We start from the raw sequence: 23,087 nt of genomic DNA on the forward strand, positions 1-23,087 counted from the left end.
CAAAATATGTTGGTGCACATTTTAAACAGTCATCCAGAATTTTGCCATTACAGTTTCCTTCAATTTCAATGGAAAATCAATATTAAAACTGCATATTCTCTGACTGTGGGCATGCCTAATACGCAATGTCGTCGTAGCCCTGTGCTTTGTCTTTGCTTGCAGTAATGCTGTCCATTTGGTCCTTGAGCTTGCAAACAGCCTTTAAATATAGGTGATGAGGGGAAAAAGCAATGAGATTGACATTACACTCAAGCAGCTGAAAGAAAATGCAACATTTATTTAAAGAGATAAGAAGTCAATCTTTGTGGAATGGCTATTTATAAATGCCAGGTGTTTGGTTTTTTCCCAGCTGAATTAAGAATGTCTAACATCACCTTAAGGCTTGCTTGCCTATAGAGTATTGTGAGCTATTAGAGCTGGTAAAGTTTAAGTAACTTGTGTAGAATGATGTAGTTACTTCAGAAAGCTTAGATATCACCTGGAGATACGGTAGAAGTTCTAGAGACATCGATGCTTGCTTTCATCCATGATGAAAATAGCATATTATGAATTGAAGAAAGAAGTTGATAATGAAGTTTATGTATTTTGTTAACAAAGCATCTCCGTTGCACCTATGATTAATTATATTAATTAAAATGTACTTTTTTGTGTGTGTTTTCAGTGAAAGAGTTCCTAGCCAAAGCCAAAGAAGACTTTTTAAGAAAATGGGAAAGCCCCCCTCAGGTATCACTCATTTAAGCATTCAGTAATTTTCTGTATTGCATTTTTTGGACAATGTTATCAGTGTGTTGTCAGTCTGTAATGAGCAGTGCAGAAAACAGAAATCATTTTAGTGCAATTTGTAAAGGAGTTTCAGGTTTTTTAATGCCAGCTTTGTCACTTTTCACTGAAGTTCATCAACAAAGGTTCTCAGGTCTTCTCCAGATATGAGCTGATGAAATGCTCCCACTGAACAACAATTTCTCTTATGAGAATGATGTTCGCAATCAACATGGCAAGACTCAAAATCTATTGGCATGTTTTTAGTTGGCTTTTTTTAATAACCAGAAGTGTTGGCACATCTGTAATTTACCGTGTTAATAATTTCCCCCATAATAGTAAGTGGAATTAAGAGTATTAAGACTACTGCATAGGGCTTGGGAGCTGGTTAAGGAGCTTGTTAGAGAGAAATCTTGTAAAATTTGAGATTTGGGGGAACGATCATTCTTGTTCTAAAGCAACATTTGAGATGCTATGGCAGTGAATGTCTGAGAAAATGTACTCAGGGATGTGGTCTCCAGTCAACTCTCATGTAGAACTGTCTTTAGAGCTTGGGGGATTTTGCATGTTGTAATATTCTTGATCATTAAGTATGAGGGGGTTGTTTATCTGCATGTTATAATTAATGATCTGTTTACTGCTAGATGTTCCTTACTAAGCATGTATGGACAGCTGCATGGACAAATTAAGGAAATGTTGATATAATTCAGTTAAGTCTTCTTCTGGTTTAATGAGTACAATGTAAAATCTCTTTTTAAAATTTGACAGGTATCACATTATAACAGTATAGTTGGCTATAGTTTCTTTGATAAATGTAATATTACTCAACTTTTTTCATAATTGAATTCATACAGTTAAAATTGTCTTTGTGTATTCGTTTGTAAATAATGTGATTATATCCTACATGTAGAATACTGCTGGCCTAGATGATTTTGAGAGGCAAAAAACCCTTGGAACAGGATCATTTGGGAGAGTAATGATGGTGAAACATAAATCCACAGAACAGTATTATGCTATGAAGATACTGGACAAACAGAAGGTTGGTATAATTTATAGTGGGGTTTGTGCTACAGAAGAGTATGATGCGGATGAACAGCTACAGCTGTGGCTGAACTGAGTTGCACATACTGTGCTTTTTCTTACCACACTTGGATACCAGTGATAATTTAATGCTTTATTTTCTTTTTTAGCCAGTAGGTTCAGTTGTTGGGATTGTATAGACTTTGTACAATTGCTAGTAACATTAACAACAGTCTAAAGAGGCTTTAACTAGTGTCCAAGGCATTCATAAAATGTTACTGGGTAAATTCTTCGCTTAGATTTTGTAAGGTGGCCTGTATATTCTTTGGCAAAAGCAAATTGTAGTGCTATAGTTCAAATAAACAAAAAAACTTTTGCAGGGTAGCTCAAAACTCTGGAAGACTCTTTAGATCAGAAATTCTCAAAATTTTCATTTGTGAACCGTAACTGAAATTAAAATTGTCTGCATAAATAATTTCTTTTCCATTCTTGATCCTATGAGGTATTACTTTCTGTATGTTTAATTATGTAATAATCTTGTTGCATCTTTAGTAACCTTGTAGATAGAACAGGAGTCTCAGAACAGCTGTCGCATAATGGACATTTTCTGCGTTGAAAACTTCAGTGCTGTAGTCTGAGCCTGTATTGCTGCTCCAGCCTGATTTTTTTTTAGCAGTTTATTACTCTTAGATTAAGTAAGCAATGCCATTTGATAAAGTTTAAATTTTAAATAGTACAGAATTCCAGAATGCAAAGAAGTGTTTTAACAGAATTTATCAATACAAGTAGTTTTTAATGGTTTTGACAAGTTTTTCAATAGTGCATTATTTAGATTAGTAGATTCAAAAGTCCTCAATGTAAGAGCTGTTCTAACTTTCAAGACACTATACGTAACTTTGCTGCTGTATAACAAAGGTCATTTTAAGACAATATTAATCTGGCAAAGAGAACTTAATGATCAGCAACTAACAAAATCAAAGTCAGCCATGCCTCAATGTGGACTTTTGCACTTAGGCGTTATTACATTTCTGAGGAATTTTATGTAATGGAACTATGGCAGTGACATAGTCAAACTGTTTTGCCTGAGTTGCAGTTCCAGTATTCTTTACATGTGATTGGGGTCCTGGACCTTGAATAATGGTTCATTTAATGAAGGACTGCTTTATAATGGTCATACAAACAGAAACTAAAGTAAACTTGCCTTTTTGGTGTCAAATCCGACATGATGGGGTTTTTTACTCAGAAAAGCTGAATTTTTTGCAACTAAAGCATTCTCCTATTATAATGGTTTCTAACTTGTATTTAAAAAAAAATCCAATTAAGTTAAAATTACATTCCACCATAGTACAAATAAAGACAGCCCAGACCATTTCCACCCATGTGGAAATGTACCTCAGCATTACCTCAGTATGGCTGGTAGCATCCTGCAGGCAGAGCTACTGTAGCATCTCAGTGCTGCCCTAAGAGCCCACCACCAAATTTCAAATTTTCAGCTGTTTTTTTCTTTGAACCCTTTTTCATGAATGGCTGAGTTGTCATCACTGGAGCAATTTAGGAAATAACACCTTACTTCAGAAAGCTGCCATAAAAATACTCAAGGATTTTAACAAGAAAGATAATTAAGTTCTTAATTACTCCCTTAAGTTAATTAAGGTAGTAATCTACCTCTTAAAATTGGAAAGTGTTTTGCTGGAAAAGCAAAAAGTCACATTTTTAACAATTGCAGTGGACTTGTAGTAAATGATTCCATGGGATTATAAAGATGTTTGCATCCAAACATCAGTCTTCTGTTAGTAAATTAGATGGTTCTGTCTATAAAAAGAAGTCTTGATGTGTTCCTTTATGAAATACCTGCTTTTTCAACTTAGCATAATTATTTATTTATGTGTTCTATTAGAAATATATTAGTAGCTTCCATTAATTGTTCAAAAAATAGGATATGGTTTGGTGAGAACATGTTTCTATTTGTTTATTACAGAAAACATACAGATATCTGAAATCAGACGATGGGCAGGCTGCCTATAATTTTTCATTTCCATTTTACTTGGGGAAAGCATCCCGTGTATGTCTTTGTTATCCAGTCTCATGCTTGATTCATAGAACATGAAAAAAAATGTCATAGATGTTGATGCAGCCAGTAGTTTTCTGTGTAGGGATGTTATTCCTTTGTCTGCCTTGCATTAGGAAGGCTGTAACATGCCAGACACCATTTCTATAAGGGAAGGTGACACTGGCCATGCCCTGAGCCTGGGCTTAAGTGTGAGCAAAGCTGTGTCTGGGGCCCCAGCTGGACATTCTGAAGTGTTAAACAGTAGCTTCAGCCTGGGGTATTGCTGCCATCCCCCTCCAGTACCTCACTGGGAGGGGCTGCAGGAACAGGGGTGAAGTCTTGTCTGTGAGGTGTACAGGTGCAATGCCAGACAAGAGCCTCGGCTTCTTCCTTGGATGGACGAGGTCATTCCAGTACCGTAGCGTTTTAGGGATGAAGGAGACACTTCCCACAAATGAGTCGATTTGAGCAAAACTTTATTTGTACTCTAAAGATCTGGGATTCAAAAGAGATTTAGTGTTTTTAAATCATTATTTATTTTGTATGACATTTATTTCAAAGCAGTAGTAAGTTTTTTACAGGTACTACCTTTTGCATCTAAAAGTTAAATTTATAAATACAGTTTCAGGCAGGGTTGATTATCTCTTATTTATAGCAGTTAGATTTGATTTCCAAACATAAAAACAGACTTGTTTTGATCACTCGTACTTTTTCTTCTTGTTTCCTATGGAGCAAGGAAAAAAAGCCCTAACTGTACTTGAAAATCATGCCATTCTCAAAATGAGTTAGAGATAAATTGTGCAGTAGGGATTAAGTAAAATGGATATAATTCATTATGCAATGTTGGGGTTTAACACAAGGAAACCAATTATTAATTGCTGAGAAAGAACAATGATCAGAAATCTGCCACTTGCTGCCTTGTTAGCAGCCTAACATTTTAATGGATTACAAGAAGTAACCTGTTTATAAAAATGGAGATTTTGAATTTGTATTCTCACATTAGTTTTGTCACTAATGTGTGAGCTGTGTAACATAAGCCTGTTTACTCCTGTTCACAGGTAACAAAATTCATAATTAAATGTGTCCTGCACAGTTTCCTGCCTTTCTTAGCAAGGGTCCAAGTATCACATGGATTTTATTGAAGTGCTGAGGAAGTATGTCCATAACAAACACATGCAATTCTTAGAAAATGCAGAGAGGTTTTCCTTACTGACTCTTACACTCAGCAAGTAGGAAGAAGCATTATTTGTAGAGTTGTCTGCCAACCATATTGCACAAGTGTCACTCTTTAAATGTTGTTAGACTTTTTAATCCTTTATTGGTTCTTTTATTGTACTAGGAATCCATAAGTAAAGTTACAAGCTTGCTTTCAACTAATTGTTTAACACTAAAAAATTTATCGACAACTGTAAAATATCACACTTAAGCTGAAGATTGTTTTTTGTCTCCTAGGTTGTCAAACTGAAGCAGATAGAACACACACTGAACGAGAAGAGAATATTACAAGCGGTGAACTTTCCTTTCCTTGTTAAACTGGAGTATTCTTTTAAGGTAGTCATTACTTTCAAAGTAGTTGTTGGGTTTCAGGGAAGTGCGTGCTTGCACTTGAGATATTAAAATGTATAACTTTTACAGTACCATAGTTCAAGTATTTTTGTTTTCAAAGATGCTTCATTTGGCACTGTTGCCAGGGCTTGAGTAGGAGTGGAGTGCACTCGTGTACACTTCATATACCCCGGTTCATCAGGTAATGATTGAAAGGATATCTCCAAATAAAAAAAAAAAAAATTAAATTAAATTAAACTCGTCAGAGTTTTCTTTTGGAGGGCAACTGGATTTTGTAAAGCAAGGGAGCTTTTAGGCATTATTTTATCTTAGAGAGATACCAAAGCATGTCTTCTGTACCAATATATAGAATGGTAAATTTGTAATTGTTCTGCAGATTTTTTTGCTTGAGATTTATACTTGAGGCAGGTCTTTATGACAGTTTTAACCATGAAGGAAAGAACTTTGAGCTTAGCTTCTCATTTCATGACAGTACTAGTCAGTCTGTAAAGAGATTGAGTAGCTTTCTAGTTTATACAGTGATATGTGCCTTCTTTTTCCTTCTTTTTTTTTGTCTTTTTTTAAAATAATTTTAAATAAGCAGACATGTTATCTTTAGAGTTTTGAGGTTTGGGGCAGGGGCTGTGGAGACAAGAATATCTCAGGTTGTCACGTATAAACATTTAAGAGTTCAAAGTCTTGCCTGGCAGTAGTCATCTTACCCTCTCTTCCTTCAGGTCTCTTACACACCATTCTGCATCTGGACCTCACTAATTATCTTTATAATTTGCTTTAAAATAGATTTCTTGAGATATGTGATGCTTTTTTTGCATCTTTTCAATAACTTATGCCCATGTTGCATTATATTTGTCAATGTCATCGGATGGCTACAATTTTTCATTTTCATTCATTAATAAAATGTACTCCACATAGGAGTTATAGAGACTATTGTATGCCTGATATGTATTTGTGTGTGTTTACTTGTTTCCTTGATTTCCTTAGGACAATTCTAATTTATACATGGTAATGGAGTATGTTCCTGGTGGAGAAATGTTTTCACATCTAAGAAGAATCGGAAGGTTCAGGTAAGAGTATTAATGACATTATTCCTTTTAAAAGGCTTAATTTGCTGATTTGGGAAGAGGGTTTTATAAAATTTTTTAGCATTGAATAAAAAATTCTGAAGGGTTAAGTGCATTTAATTTACCTCTTGTTCAGTGGATTTAAATTAGTCAGGCAGTGAAGAACTCCTAATTATTTTTCAGTTAATACAGGCATTTATGATCTGTGCATGATGGAATCTTGGAATTCCTATACATATTGTCACTGAAATTCATGATAGTTTCTAAAAGTAAAATTTGAAGTCAAAGCTCTGCATCGTGGGTTACGTTCATCTTGATTTGCATGTGTATTTTAGCTGCAAGACTTAAATTTAGGGAATGCATGTATCAATTCTGAAAATGTTTGCTTTTGCTTTTTCTTGTTACACAGTAAAAGAACCAGTTAAAAGGTATTTAATTTGTCTGTCCCTGACAGTTAGGTGGTTGTTTCAGTACCTTAGCACAGCATTGGGGTACTTAATATTCTTTTAATTCTTCACAGTGAACCACATGCACGGTTTTATGCAGCTCAGATAGTGCTAACATTTGAGTACCTCCATTCATTAGACCTCATCTACAGAGATCTAAAGCCTGAAAATCTTTTAATTGATCAGCAAGGATACATCCAGGTATGATATTCTTCATATACTTAGGGAGTGAAGTTTTGTCTTGCAGTGTAGATTTAGGTAATTCGAGAAAATGCATTTTGAATAAATGGTCTGAAGCTGTTTGCCATGTTAGCATATTTGTGTGGAGCATTCAAATGCCCTACTGCCTAGTAATGGTTAAAACCTTTGGGTTGTACTTCCTCTGACTAAAATTAAGTATGCACAGTAGAGCTGTCTGCAGTTGAGCCAGTTGTCAAAATTTCCCTTGGGGTCTGTGGTGAGAAGTAGGTGATTACATGGCTCTGTTCATCTGACCTATTTTATACATCTGCCCTAGAACAAGATGAAAGGTGCCCTAAAATGTCTGTTTCTCTGCATTGTCTGTATAAGTAGTTTAAGAAAACCAGCTTAGATATTAAACCTGATGCTGTAGTACTTAATGTCCAGCAGATGAATCCCACCCTTGGAGAGTCCTAGTCTTCCCAGCACATCTGGAGTGTGAGCTGAGTTGAGGTCAGATCAGCACTGCAGTGCTCAAATGACAGCTTTGGTTTTACAACAGCCTCTCATGGGACATTCTCATCTTCCTCTTAGCTCTTACGTTTTTAGCTAAATGGGAAATGGGAAGGCAGAGTGCAGCAATAAGCATTCTGCAATGCTGTGCAGTCCTTAAATTGTGGAAGTTCTTCTTTCCTCATTGTGTCACCTTTTGCCACAGCAGAATCTAAACAAGAAAATACATAATAAAATGTTTGAGAGAAGTAGAAAGGATTCATATCTTATATGTCGTTTATAACTGTAAAATAATTTTGCATGGAGTGTAAGATAATACTGTGGGGAGAGATCAATACAAGTTCCTTTAATGTGGTTGGGCAGCACCACTAATGTAAAGCTATGACTGGCTTACTCCAGAACTGGCAGCTCTCTCTGCAACAGTATGTTTTTGTGATGGTGTGGCAGAGGGAGGTTTGTGTTCATATGTTGATGCTGCAGCTTCAGCTTCAGGGTTTTTTTGTATTTTAAAGCCATTACTGTTTGTCCCATGTCTGCAGCATATTTTTCGTATGTAGACTGATGTGCATTCCCAAACACAGAAATGATTCTTTGCTGACTGCAGCTAGTCAGCACGTCACCCACTCTGTTCAGTTCCAGCTGTTGATGCTCTTGATTCTACCAAAAATGAAGAAAAGCTGCCTTGCTAGTTTGAAGTTTGGCTTCATTAGTGGCGCTAATGTACAGCAACATCAGCATGGGTTATTGTATAATTAGCGGCGATTCTCGTTGTGGTGCAGTATGTTTTCTCCGGGAATGGGTTGAAATTGAAACCAAGAAGGAGGAAACAAAAGAAACAGATCCCCAAACAAGCATAGATGTGGTACCTTGAAACTGATGCCAGAATTTCACATGTAATACCTGGGCTCTGTATGTATTCCACAATACGGTCAAGGAAAAATCACAGAGAGTCGGATATTGCATACAGAGTTCTGAAAACTTACTGTAGAAAACAAGACAAGTGAAATGAAGAATTTATGATGTTCAAGTACTTGCCATTTGTGGTAAAATTATTGCTACATTTTCCCCCCAGGCCTCAAATAAACAAACTTGACTCTGGTGATGCTTTCAAAGATACTCAGAATCAAAAGTTACTGGAAGACCTCTTTCATGCTGTCTTATTCCCACACTAATTTGACATATGACCTTTGTACACTTATGCAATAAAATTCTACATTTACAAGACTGGGGGATATATTGAACCCTTTTTGTGATTCATTTATTTTTTAACTAAAGGAAAAGATAAATATCTTATTTATGTTCTTTAAATTTTCAGCATTACAAACAGTCTGATGTTAAAAGTGTAAGAAAAATTAATAATGTAATTGCAGTACATGTGGAAGATTAGTAAGCCATAGTTCCCACTGATTTTTAAATTATAAATAGAAGCTGGTGTCAGGGTGATAATACATATTTTGTGTTCTTTATTAATTTTATCATGAGACCTTCTATTTATCTGAATTAGAAGTACTGGGAGGACTGACTAATAAAGGTACATCTGACTAGATGTGATTTGAGAAATAATTTTTTCGCCTGTAAAAAACGGCTTTCCAAAATATTTCCAAAGCACTTAATTTTAAATTTCTTATCGCAATGCACTTACAGTCAATTTATTTTTCCCGATGACAGGTCACGGACTTTGGCTTTGCAAAAAGAGTAAAAGGCAGAACTTGGACGTTATGTGGGACTCCAGAATACCTGGCACCTGAAATAATTCTCAGCAAGGTACTTTGTCTTGTTACTCAGCCATGCATTTGATGTAGTTAAAACTTCTCATCCAATTATTAAGCTCTGGGGGATAAACAATTGCTGATACTTCCAAAAATCAAATCTTGACTAGTCAGTTCTTTAGAAATTACACAAAATTAAGTCATTGTATTGTAAATATTCTTTTAGTATGTCAAAACTTATGCCAAGTAAAGAATTTTCACATAACTGTAGAGAACTTTCTACATATGCTTGCCACATAACTTGTGAGGGGATAAAAGATCTGTAATTAAGTTATTTAACTAACAACCTTACCAGAACAACAGATCTGGGTGATTACATTCTGAAGTGTTAACATACTAGAAGAGGAACTCCAAAGGTAACAAGAACTGCATATGGGATGAATCAGTAGTCATTACACAACTAGTTGCAGAGTTTTTCAGTTTTAAGGCAGTTGACATCACATCAAACATAACAATCCACTGGTTTTACATCTAAAGTACATGCAATCTAAGCTGACTGTAGATCTGTTTGTCTACTACTTGCACTAAGTGTTCCAACATAGAAAAGTATTATTCATCCTATAGCTGTTTAACTGTAGCACTGCATGTTTTGCAAATGGAAAATATAGAACTGCTTATGCTATAAAACAATCGTAGTGCATAATGTTAAAGTAAGCATTTAACATACGGTTTAATTAAATACCCTTTGCAGATTGTCAAAAATGAACAAAAAATACTTCTGTTTGGGGAAAAAGTGTTTCTTATTTGCATAGTTTTTTCCTCTGTGAGGCTAAAACAGCAAAAGAAATTCCAATGCATCTACTACAAAGTCTTCATAATAGGTTTTTCCTTAAAGACTGACTCTGAGCCCTGAGCTTTGTAAAAGATCTCAAAGAAAATATATGAAATGGATGGGTTTGGTAGTTTCTTTGTCTTTCACAACACTGAATAGGACCTACTAGTGATTGAAGGTTCAGGCTTTTAAGATCAGATCATAAATGACTATAACAGCTAATTAACTAAACTTCCAAGCTCTTGTAGCTCGTTAACTACCTATGAAACTGAATGTTCCAAAATGCAGATAATCAAGCAAAAAGGTGACAGTGTACAATATAGGAAGTGCTGTTATATATGGTGTTATAATGAAATTTCCCTAAGCTTTGAAGAATTATCATTCTGTAGCAAGATTGTTTCGATTTCAAATAAATAGATAAATTGTTCCCATTTCTGTTACTTAGGGAGTCTTGTCACAAGAGTGTAAAGAAATCACTAACACTCATCACAGGAAATGTGTGCAAAATGCTTCACTTCCATCACTGTTTCCGTCTCATTGCTGTATTAGGTTTCAAGTGTATTGCTGTTGGAATCTGTGAGTGCCAATTTGGTTGGAGTTAGGTTGCAAGTTCTGCATTAAATGGACAATAATGTATTTGCTTTCTTTGTATTCCATAAATATACAGATATATACTGAAAATCTTAACCTGTGTTAGAAACTGTACTAACAGTGGCGTGTTTTCATTTTATTCAGGGTTACAACAAGGCAGTGGATTGGTGGGCATTAGGAGTGTTAATCTATGAAATGGCAGCTGGATATCCCCCATTCTTTGCAGATCAGCCCATTCAAATTTATGAGAAGATTGTGTCTGGCAAGGTGAGTTAAGGCTCTGGGTGTTTTCACAAACGTAGTTGTTTTTGTAGAACCTGTGTTTTGGTGGAGGAGATGCAGAATTTGCTGGCCACTAGACAGTGAGCAATCTGAGAAGGACATAGGAGAAGTTGTAATGTACATTTCATAAGTGCAGACATTGTTATTTGAAAATCAGAGTTATAAAAATCTGTTCCCTGCCTTCAGATTTAAAATGCAAGTTACTAAGAGTACAGACATTGTGGTATTATATCCTTTTATGCTTGGATTAAAGTGATCCAATGACTATTAACAACTACTTAGCTGTGTGCTTAATTTGCCTAGCTACTTTCTAGAATTTTTTTTGCAATTTTTGAGAAGCCCTGGAGAGTTTCCATCATTCCTAGTAGGTCTCTTTACTTCCACAGCTGTGTAGCTAGATATATCTAATGTTCATTTGGCTTTCATTGTTATATAAAATTTTTGAAAAGTGTTTCCAATGTTTCCCTTTTATTTTTCATTATTCCCATTTTATTTTTCATATTTGCTGCTGAATAGCACCAAAATGTAATCATTCTGGTGTTTCTTCTGCCAGCCAGTGTTGTTTTTTTGGGCTCACTTGATTTGTTACAGTTGTTCTCTTCCTTGGCCCTACATGGACACACGCTGTGCTGCATCTCAGGTGCCTCTGTAATTCTAATCAAGGGCAGTACCTCGGTAGGCCTGTGGTGCACTGCACTGAGGTTGATTCGTATTTAAATAAAGAAGGTGGCTGGTGGTTACTCTTTGAAAGGTTTTAATGCTATGAATCTTCAGCTGTGTCCATGAATATATGGGAATTAATTTACCAAGACATATTTTCAAAGAAATCTTTCTCTTCTAAACTAAAAAAAAAAAGTTGGGCATTTTTTGTATTTTTATCTAACTGGCTTGACATTTGTACTGTTGATCATCTACCTTTTTTCTGAGTCCATGGAGGGACAGCTGCAGAAACAGCACTGGACATCAACTCTGGAAACTCTAATTCAATCCTCAGCTAGCAGTTCTTTATAACCTGGGGTCTTTCATTTATTCTACCTCATTTGCTTAGTTCTCTGCTTAAAAATTTGAGTTAGTATTTCCTTACTTCTTTGTGGTCTAGATATTATAGTCATTAAAACCTGTGAATTTCTCATAATCTACAATAGAACCATATTGGTAGGTAAACTGAAGCAGGTTCCTTGATAATTGGACTTCTTGATTTCTCGAAATGTTTTTATGTTAAGTAATTCCATGATCTGTATTTACATCATAACTGATCAGCTGAATATTGGAAGTGTCAAACACTGGGACTATGAGGATGACAGACACAGCTTTCTGCCTGTTCTTTTCCCCTTCCTTCTCTCTGCCATCTCAAATGGTGTCAGTCGATCATTTGTTAGTAAAACCCTTTGTAATTACATCCCACGAATCATCTTCAAATATCCTTTAGCTAGGTTTGAATGAATTGCAAGTCACTAGTGTGCTATCTTCAAATAGTGCTGTTATGTAAGACTTTTGATGTTTGGTGCATTTAGTTACCAGAAACAGATTGCAGAACAGCATAAAGTTCCAGATTGACTTTTCATATATGATTGCTGAATGTACAGTTATTTCAGAGCATATCTATATTTTTATATGCTGTGTATATGCTATATACTGTGTCTCTTCTGTGTGTGTGTGTGTATAATATAATATAAAAATTTATAACTAGAAAATAGCTGAGAATGTCTTGAGATGATGTGTTGGTGAGACACCAAGTTAAACTTATCTTTTAGATCACTGTTACATTAAATTAATATTTTGCCTCCTAGAAACTTCCAGTTCAAGAAATGGTGGATGGGCAATGTAATGCTATTGATAAAGGCTTTGTGAAACAGAAATACATGTGCAACAATAATCATCTGTCTCTTCATGCATTCCTGATTGATTTGGTTTTAGAAGAAAGACAGAAACTATTGCCCTACTGTTTTCCTTTTGTGTGAAGTTGTTTCCCTTCACAGGGGAAAGAATCAAATCTGTATCATGTTTTTTAATGTTGTGGGTGTATAATTTTAGGTGAGGTTCCCATCACACTTCAGTTCAGACTTAAAGGATCTTCTAAGAAATTTACTCCAGGTAGATTTGACCAAACGATATGGAAATCTCAAGAATGGTGTAAATGACATAAAGAATCACAAGTGGTTTGCAACTACAGATTGGATTGCCATTTATCAGAGAAAGGTAAGACCCTTCCTGATCCTTCAACCTTTAAGAGGTTGAAGTAAAATTTCTAATTGTTGTACTTATTTTTTATTTCCTAGATCTGTGACTTGAAATTGAGAAAGGGTGAAAGTAGTTTAATCTTTTAAAACTCCTAAGCATATGTATTGATTGAGTTATGTTTGTTTCTTTTGGGTATTTTATCCTGGACCTCTGTGTACATTCACGTTCTCTTTAACACACATATTGTGTGTTAGTCTATTTCTGGATTATCTCAGGATGAGGCATCTCCTGCCTCTCTCACTTTTTATTTAAACCCTGCTATAGTGGCATCTATAAATACTCCTCCACAGCAGAGATGAATTTGTTTTCCTTTCCAGCCAGCTCTTAGCACTCAGACTCTGCTTCAGTGTGGAGAAGCTCAAGCCAAAGCTAGAGCCTTTCTTTTTTCTCCTAAAGCAACCTGCTCCCTCCTTGTTCTTGCTTTGTCTTGATACTGTAAAAAAAAGCTAGAGATAAATGATAATATTTAAAGAAATTGGTTTGAATTTGAAATGCTAACAGTCTTGACTATAGAGGCATGAACTTGCTGCTGTAACAGCAGTATTTTAAGGGCCAAACCTAAATACCAACAATAGTTTATAAAAAGAAACTGGTTGTTTGGCTACACAAACTGACAGTACAGTTGTTGAATTATTCATTAATGTATTAATTACTAGAAGACAGGGTACAATTAACGCATCCTGTATTCCTTGCATTAAATATAGATATTTTTAAGAAAATATTCCCTATTGTAGAATTCTAATTATCTGTTCTTCGCTTTCTTAATGCCTCTTTGCAAGGCAGATTTATATGCCCTGAGTTTCATTTGCCAGTATGCTGTTTGGGAACACCCAGGTCCCATAATATTAAAGCAGGTGTTTTAATACTGTGCTAAATATTCTTAGCATTCCTAATGTACTGCTATAGTGAATTACTTTCACAGAAATAAGAAATATTTTTATATGTTAACAGGTAGTACAGTCAGAATAGCTATTACTAGATTTAAAGGGTTGTGAAAACTGATGCCAAATAAGTTTGAAGCTTCTAATTATAAAGAATAAATACTCTAATACTGAGGGTCTGAAACAACAGCATGGATTGTAATATCATTCAAGTAGTCATAGAAATACAGCAATAAACTTTCGGTTAATACTAGTTTTTCACAGTGGCTGTTACCACAACATGTATTCTCCTGAACAAACTTAGTGTTCCTTGGCAGCTAATGTCATGTGAATGATTTTTTTTTTTTTTTTAATGCTACAGTCATAAGTAAACCAGTCAATTACTTAATATTTCGGATAGAGAATCACAAAATACGCTGAGTTTGAAGGGACCCACAAGAATCATCCAATCCAACTCCTGGCTCTGCGCAGGATACCCTAAGAGTCACACCATGTGCCTGAGAGCATTGTCCAAAGGCTTCTTGAACCTGTCAGGCTGTGCTCACTGCCCTGGGGAGCTGTTCCAGTGCCCAGCCACCCTCTGGGTGAAGAAGCTTTTCCTGATGTGCGGTCTAAACCTCCCCTGACTCTTCAGGCCATTCCCTCGGGTTCTGTCACTGTCAGCACAGGGCAGAGATCAGTACCTGCCTCCCGTTTTCCCCTCCTCAGGAAGCTGGAACTGCAGTGAGGTCTCCCCTCAGTCTCCTCCAGGCTGAACAGACCCAGTGCCCTCAGCTGCTCCTCACACGGCTTCTCCTCAAGGCCCTTCACCACCTTTCTTGCCCTCCTTTGGACACTGCAATAGTTTCATGTCTTTGTTACCTTGTGGCACCCAAAACCACCCCGAGGACACGAGGTGAGGCAGCCCCAGTGCAGAGCAGAGCAGGACAATCCCTCCCTTGCCCGGCTGGCGATGCTGAGCCTGATGTCCCCAGGACACGCTTGGCCCTGCTGGCTGCCAGGGCACTGCTGACCCAGCTTGCCATCGACCAGGACCCCCAGGTTTGTTCCACAGCACTGCTCTCCAGCCTCTTGTCCCACAGTCTGTCCATACATCCAGCGTAGCCTCATCCCAGGTGCAGAATTTGGCACTTTCCAATGTTGAACTTCATACACTTGCTGATTGCCCAATTCTCGAGTTTGTCAGGGTCTCTCTGCAGGGCCTCCCTGCCCTCCACGGAGTCAACAGCTCCTCCCAGTTTTTATTGTCTATGAACTTACTTAGTATCCCTTCCATTCCTGCATCCAAATCATTTATGGAGATGCTCAAGAGCACAGGGCCAAGGATTGAGCACTGCAGAACCCCACTAGTGACAGGTCGCCAGTCTTATGTCACCCCATTCACTGTAACCTTTTGTGCCCCACCTGTGAGCCAGTTGCTCACCCATTGCATGATATACAATCAAGTCTTCCTTTCTTTGTGTGTTTCCATATTTATTAACACACTGCCTGATAAGATGATTGTACTTAGGGCCAAACAGGTATTTCCACTATAAACCAGTGTTACCTCCTGCAATCTCTTTGGAGATTCCATAGTGAAGATAATAGGGAAAGGTCTGACATGTCTCATTTGAAAGTGTTCTAAAGTTCAAGCAGTAAATGAGGTATTTTCTGTGCTCTGATTTTTGTTGTAAGAGAGTGACTGAAAGTCAGTTTAAGAAAACAGAGAGAATTCAGATAATGGTCAATGTGTGGCTTTGTAGGCTAGGTATGTACACAGACTGTGTGCTCACTCAGGCTATACCGCTAAAATGCGTATATTGTTTCATGAACAAAAGGATACACACATGGCAATTGCACTCATGAATGCACAAGTTACTGTTTCTTCTTGGCGGTGTATAATGTTATTGCCCACAGTCAGTGGAGTTTAATTTGTGTTAGTCTGTGCTGTACCTCTTTAATTTACTGATCTACACACATGACACACCCCCCCACCATCAGCAATCTACCTGGTTGCACAATGTGGTGTGATCCTCTGCCTCAGCTGGAGCTGGAGCTGTGCCTGTCCTGCTTCATTGTCGCCCCACCATTCTACCTCTGGCATACTTATTCCTTGGGATGTTTGGGAGAGAGATACTTTTCAGATTACTTTGTGTTTCCAGGTTTAAATTTGCATCACCTGCACAATTTTGTTGTAATTTTGCTTACCTTATGGTACTGTTTTTGAGTGACTCCTTCAAGTCATTGCTTGTGTCTCATTGTGGCCTAGTTTGGAGAAGGCTTTCAGTTCTCACCTAGTTAGGTCCTAGGAGGAACTTCATAAGATATGCAGAACAAATTCTTTTACACTTGCATTAGGTTAGTTTTTATTTGGAAATAGAAGATTATTATTAAGTAGGAAGGAGAGTGTTCCAAACTTCCCTAAGGCTTTTGTGTAGTGGTAGTGGCAATCAGTGTTCTCCATGTCCTGTGCTAATGAGCTGGAAGGAGCAGGATGGCCTCTGCAAGGAGAGAACTAATCTTTGTTTGGAAGTGGAAGTCATTTTTAATGATGCCTCTCAGCAAGAGATTAGTCTTTTTCAATTTAGATTCACACATCTAGGCCTGTACCTTCTTAGGTTGGTTTTATGAGCCACAGCTTAAACCTGTAATACCTGATTTCTTGGCAGGATTTGAAAAGTAATGGGAGTATTGCTGCGCTCATCATTACAATGCTAAATCTACTGATATTAGGCCAGTAACATTTCATGTGCCTTTTTGTGTCTCCCACCAATACAGGTAGAAGCTCCATTCATACCAAAGTGCAGAGGTCCTGGAGATACCAGCAACTTTGATGACTATGAAGAAGAAGATATTCGTGCGTCTCTAACAGAAAAATGTGCAAAAGAATTTGCTGATTTTTAGTAGGAGTAAGAGGACAAGATGACATCAGGGCTCACATTGGGATCTTTGCACTCTGTTAACAGATGAGGTGGAGCTGAGACCATCATATGTCAAAACAGTTACCTAGTTACTTCATTCCACAAAGCTGACTGAGGTCTTTATTGCCATCTTCCATGTGTGCAGTTTGCACCAACCCTTCTAACTAGGCACAATTAAGCAAGCACTGTTTGTGCAGTAACACAGAATAATAGACCACTTTCCTACTTAACTTTGGTTTCTGTCGTTCTTTGTTTCTGTGTATTGTTCATTTTCCCCCTTTGAAATGAAGTAGTTTTTTACCCAAGAATGCTCCATTTTATTTTGAATAATGTATTATTTGTGTGAGTGAAATGGAAGGTGTTGCGGCTAGTGTGATTTAGACTGAAGTGAAAGATAAATGTTGCTTCTAGTCTGTGCCAGCCAATAATTCATGTCTGTCTTGTGTCTGATGCTACAATTTATAATAATTTTTTAGTAGCTCAGACTAAACCTAGCCAACATTTTTAGCATTTTTGAAGGTAGTATTTATCGCCATATAAATGTCTGCTAAATTAACTTAAAAACATTTTTTCCTGGAGGCTGACCAAAATTCAGTAGAATCAATTGGATGGCTTAAGTAGGGGACAGTAGCTAGACCCCGTGCCTTGGTTTTCTACATCCCTGCAGTTTTCGTCACTGCCTCCTTCCTTTGTACTTCCCACCTAGGCAGTAGGCAAATTGCCATAACCAGACTGTACCATGGAAAGCTTACAGTCTCATGAGAGGGAGTAATTCCATCTGGTCTGGATTTTGGACCATATTAAACCAAGTCAACTTACCAGCATTTCAGTTGGCAGGTATGAAATGGCTTGTTTAAGATCAAGAACCCTAAACTCTTAAAGGAAGTTTTGGTCAGTACTGTAGAGAATTCATTTTGATTCACCTTTTCTTTTTTTTTTTTTTTCCTAATTTTTAAAAAGTAGCCAATGTTTGGGCTCCCAAAGTATTCCTTGCTTCAAGCCTTTTTTGATTAAAAAAGGCATCCATTAGAATAAAAACCACCATGCCACAAAAAGCAAAATGCGCTCTGCCATTAGCTATGAAAAACAAATGGTTTAGCAAATGCAAAATAATGTTCTAGATGCATCGCTGGATGAACACGGTTATTTTTTGTTAGCTGTTAAGAATAAGAGGTTATTGCCAAGTTTTTATTCTGGTATACTATATTAGTAAACTGAGGATGGAGTACTGCTACAATCATTTTCTTTTTAATTACAGCACTTCATTCAAGAAGAAAAGAGATCAAGTTTAAAAACTGCAACAGCTGAGTTTATTTTAGTTGCGTTGTGTCTTCATTTCTAACCTACTTTCTTTCAATCAATCAGAATGTATGGTCACACAGATACAAGTATTTGGGTTTAATTATGTTTTGTATACTCTCACCAACTGACTTAAAAGGTATTGCTACCATGTGCTAGCTTTGGGCACTTTTACACATTTATTTCAATGTTAATAATCAGCGGCTCAGCACTTTTTTCGGGGTTGCTTTTAAACTTATTCATAGTAGTTTTATTTGTACACTTGGTTCTGGCTGTCTCAGTGACCTGTCTTAAAACAGCACATCTAAAAGTTTAAACTAGACTCATGTTTTATGACAAATTTACATGCATACAAGGATGATTCTTTTTTTTAAAAAATGAGCTATATTGATATATAGCCATTGGATTTCTTTGAATGCCAGTGCAAATAAACAGCTGGCATTCCTTCCTTTTAATCTGTACGACACTCCTAAAAGAAAAGCCTTTGTAGACATTTTACAAAAGAGTATGAAACATACCACCCAATGTTCTGTATGTTTAGGTTGTTGAGCATTTTTGCACAACGTCATTAGGAGGCTGACACTGAATGCAGTCTTTGTCCACCCATATTTACATACATGCAAGAAAAGTATAAGATACTTTGCTGTAGCAAATTTTATGTAACAAAGATATATCGTCACATTAATAAATTTAAAGAAATCCTTTGTATGAAAATGTTAAAATCTTTTGTATTTCATTTAGACCAAGGACATGCTGCTGTATGCTAGCTGTATGCGATAAATTCTACAGTAACTTTGTTGTCGTTTATGAACTTTAAAAGATTTTAATAAATGTTGGAGATCACAATTTGATTCTGTTATGATTTTAATTTTTAATCATTACATTTATAGTTCTAGGAAGGTTCAGAGATTTTTCTGTTCTGTAAAATACTGTAATCATTCATCTTGCGTGTACAATAAGACAGAAGTCTAGGAAATTGGTTCTGACATGTCTGTCTGATATCCAGATTAAATTCTACACAAGCGTAAGTGGAAAAGTCATCATAATGCCATGATATTATGCTATTTTTTAATTTTATGAAAATCCTGTTAGAAAGTAAAACACTTTTCCAATATGGCATAATAGACTTCAGTATGGAAATGAGATTCTATTTTGGAAAAGGAGGGGAAGTGTGCAATTTCCAAGGCATTAGTGAGTACATTTGACAATGTGAGTATTATACAACCCTCTCATTTAAACACAGTCATGAAATATAACTACAGAATATTATGTTACCTGTATTTAATTTGAAAAATCCTTTTCACAATATGGAAAAATTGTATATCTATGACAGTAGAAGCTTGTTAATTTTACACATTTGAGGAATTAAGTGTTGAACTATATGGTATATTTTAATTGTACTCTAGTTGTATGTAACTTTCATTTCCAACATAAAGGATTGTATCTCATTAAGTAAATTGCTTTTTTTATTATCTTGTCAGTTGCATTAAAACCCTTATTTTTAAATCCTTTAAAGTATTTTACTAATTTTTGCAAATAATTAGATGTTTTTAAGTGCTGCAATAGTGTGCAATAGTAAACATTTATATACAGAAGTGCAAATTAAATTATGTACAACACTTGTGCTGCTTCTTTGTGAATCAGAATGTTGTATTATGACAGTTGTTGCACCTCCCCACACGTGAGCAGGGTTTGAGAGCAAGAGGAAAAGGTTGTGAAACGTATGAGTTGGGACGCATTAAGCTTTACACTAAACCTTTACACTAGGGTGTCTGGAGAAGGTGGTGTGGAGAACATTAAAGGCACTGTGAGAAGTCTTGAACTTCTCAGACAATCAAAAGCAAGCAAGGTGATCATTAGCTTCAGTATTGTTTGTCTTCATATTATTTTCATTCAGACTCGATGCTTTTTATTAAAGATAATTGCCTGTTTTTAAACTGTCTGCAGATCCCGCTGTACAAACTTTGTGCTGTGTCTCATTGTGCTGTGAAAAACTGATAGAAGTAAAGACTGTTCATGGTCTTGGCTTTGTCTGTCTTGAGGCTTTTTCTGCAAGTGGTGTTCAGAGAGGCTTCCGGTGCCTGCTCTGTAATGCAGCTCCTCCTCTTCCCGCTGTCTGAGCTGAGCTGTGGCCTCTGTGCTTCTGCTGCTGTACGCCTGCGACTGCAGTGTTGTGTTCTTGGTTTCCTGGTACTACTGCTACATTACATTTTAAAGACCTTTGTACTTTTTCTAAAGCTGAGCTAAAAAACCTGTGAAAATACTGTCTTCTGCTTTTACTACAGCTCCTAAACAAACACAGCATGCTGAGCCACAGATTTGAAGGTGTAATTAAAATCTGTTCTTCTGATTTGCTGCATAAGGAGGATTTATCCCAGATCAGAATTGAAGAACCATTCCATTAGAAACTGGTAAACAATTCTGTTCTCCAACTTAGGTGTATATAGCTGATCTGGATGTGTTTAATGATATTTAAAAAAAAAAAAAAAAAAAAAAAAAAGAGTTTGACCACCACAGTTTTACAAGTGTGGGTCTTGCATACATTTTAAAAATGTTTTTATTGGAAGGCTTGAGGTATTATTTAAGGTCTCTGACAGAAAAGGTAAAATACGAGCACCTAACATCAGGCTGGGCAGTAAAAGGGTTAGAGCTCCACAAGGATATTTAAATGCCTTATAGGTAGTAAATGTTTGTCATCTTACATAGGGATTATGTGAAGCGTTGGAATTTTTTGAAGTATAAGATGGGTACCTAGAGGCAGGACAGGATCTCAAGATATCTTCCCTTTCTAATTTCTGAATTTGATGACAAATAAAAGTATGAATTCAATCGGAGATCTAGTCACATTTTTACCTTTTTTTGTTGTTATTGTGGTTTGGATTTGGGGAGGGGTATCATATGACAAGAAGGGATCCCTGAAGGAAACTTGCAGATATTGAAAATGTATTTTATTCTTGTAATTGACTACTACAAAAAGTAGTCCCTCAGTGGGATAAAAACAGCTTGAGGTTTCTATGAAATCATTGGGATCAGTTCCCAACAGTGTTTTCAAGGTAAAAATTCCTTTAGAACCCTTACAGCTTCATTGTGCTGTTCCCTCCCTTAGAGGGTGAAGTACAAATGTCTTTGCAAAAACGTATTTCTAAGAATTGTGTATGTGTGTCTCTTTGCTTTGAAGCTTAAAAGCAACATACTTGTGATGTTCATTGACATGAGCTGCTGGTCAGTGAAGCACGAATGGAAGAGCCAGTGACAAACTTGCACATTTCTTACTGATGCTCAGCTTACAGGTGTAGATTTTGATGGATCACACAGTGGCAATCTAATGTCTGATGGCAAGGTTGCAGCACAAAAACTCTTCAGGATGAAAGGTTGCTGGAGTTTGAGAGGGAGGTCAGTGATCTGTTCCCATCTGTACACAACCACGGTGACAGGTGTTTTCCTTTGCTGGGAGGTCGTTATCAGAAACTTCTTCCTTTGCCTTTGCTTCCAAGGCACTGTGGACAATGAGAAAGGACACAGCTGTACCTGTGTTGACACAAATGGAGCAAGGTCTCAGCAGCCTGGCAAGCAGTGTGGTATGTTCTGAGTGTGTTCAGTAAGTTCCAGGAAAAATTACTGCTGACTAGGGCAACAAAGAGAAAATTGGAGTGATGGAAAGGCTTGGTTAACTGAAATTCTTCCCCCACCAAGGTAATTTGATTCAATTGAAGAAAAAAAATTATCCAAGACCTCATTTCAATTTAGTGGTGTATTAATGCTTTGGTCTACACAGCAATATCACAATACCAGAAGTATTGCTCTTTACTTTGTATCTACATTGCTACTTTGAGTGTATATGTAGTTATCTAAGTAACAGTTCAACAAAATGAATGCTTGATTGGAATGTTCCTTCAATTTCTCCCATCTTTGCCATCGTCCTTCTACTTGATGTTTGCATGGGCTGGGGATCTGAGTGTCAGGATTCCATTAATGATAGGTAACACCTTGGATAAGTAAAACATGATTCACCTATCTCACAGACATGGTAATTCAGGTTAAGCTATCAATATGTAATCATTTTATAAATGCCCAGTGTTTATAAAATACCTGTTTGCAAATGCCCCCCTGAAAAAAAGGCCTCAGTGTGTGTCCTCAGTTAATACATTATCTTCATTTCCCTTTTTTTCTGGCCATATTTATTGGGAAATGTGCATCTGACAGGCTTGCTTACCAGTGGGAAAAACGTAAGAGAGGAACTTAGCAGGCAGCCTTAGTAAAAACATCCCATTGTACCAGAAACAGGATCATGGTGGCAGAACACGTAATGTGATGTAACGTGCATGTCATGATACAGTTTGTTAGTGCAAGCACATTAATTCATGTCCAGAGTAGTTCCACTTCCATAGAAGAATCTGCTCTGTTTTTAGGACATAACCCAGGGCCTTGGCTCCAGGAGGACATCCACTCCAGAGAGCCACCTCCCATGGCCACAGCACCCACAGCTCATGGACTCTGGAAAGGAATTTCAGAGCAGGACTGAGTTTGCTGCAAGAGACATTGCCTGCCAAGAGAAGCATTGCAGTGAATGCTGGGAGGAAACTAACTCCCTAAAGTCTCATAAACTTTTTTTTTTTTTTAAGCCCCTCAAGGAAACCTGAAATATCAGCACAAATGCTTTTTAACTTGGGATTTGTACAACACAAACCTATGCTTTGGGGCATACCTAGTATTATGTGTGAAGTTATTAAACTGGTCTTAATTCAGCTACTACTTAC

General features: G+C 36.8%; 1 protein-coding gene across 5 annotated transcripts in view; it reads left to right on the plus strand.

Moving 5' to 3' along the window:
• Nucleotides 1–20,351, plus strand: part of PRKACB (protein kinase cAMP-activated catalytic subunit beta) — a 68,115-nt gene extending 47,764 nt beyond the window's left edge. For all 5 annotated transcript variants that reach the window (XM_039555823.1, XM_039555822.1, XM_010409036.2 and 2 more), the window contains 9 exons: nt 662–723; nt 1,670–1,798; nt 5,282–5,380; nt 6,377–6,459; nt 6,977–7,103; nt 9,264–9,359; nt 10,872–10,994; nt 13,044–13,208; nt 16,889–20,351. In XM_039555823.1, the coding sequence (XP_039411757.1) occupies nt 662–723; nt 1,670–1,798; nt 5,282–5,380; nt 6,377–6,459; nt 6,977–7,103; nt 9,264–9,359; nt 10,872–10,994; nt 13,044–13,208; nt 16,889–17,014 (1,010 nt within the window). In that variant the 3' untranslated portion in view covers nt 17,015–20,351. The remainder of the gene's footprint in view (nt 1–661; nt 724–1,669; nt 1,799–5,281; nt 5,381–6,376; nt 6,460–6,976; nt 7,104–9,263; nt 9,360–10,871; nt 10,995–13,043; nt 13,209–16,888) is intronic.
• The last annotated feature ends 2,736 nt before the right edge of the window (nt 20,352–23,087 follow it).

This window comes from Corvus cornix, chromosome 8, assembly GCF_000738735.6.
Source record: "Corvus cornix cornix isolate S_Up_H32 chromosome 8, ASM73873v5, whole genome shotgun sequence".
In the NCBI taxonomy this organism is placed as follows: Eukaryota; Metazoa; Chordata; class Aves; order Passeriformes; family Corvidae; genus Corvus; species Corvus cornix.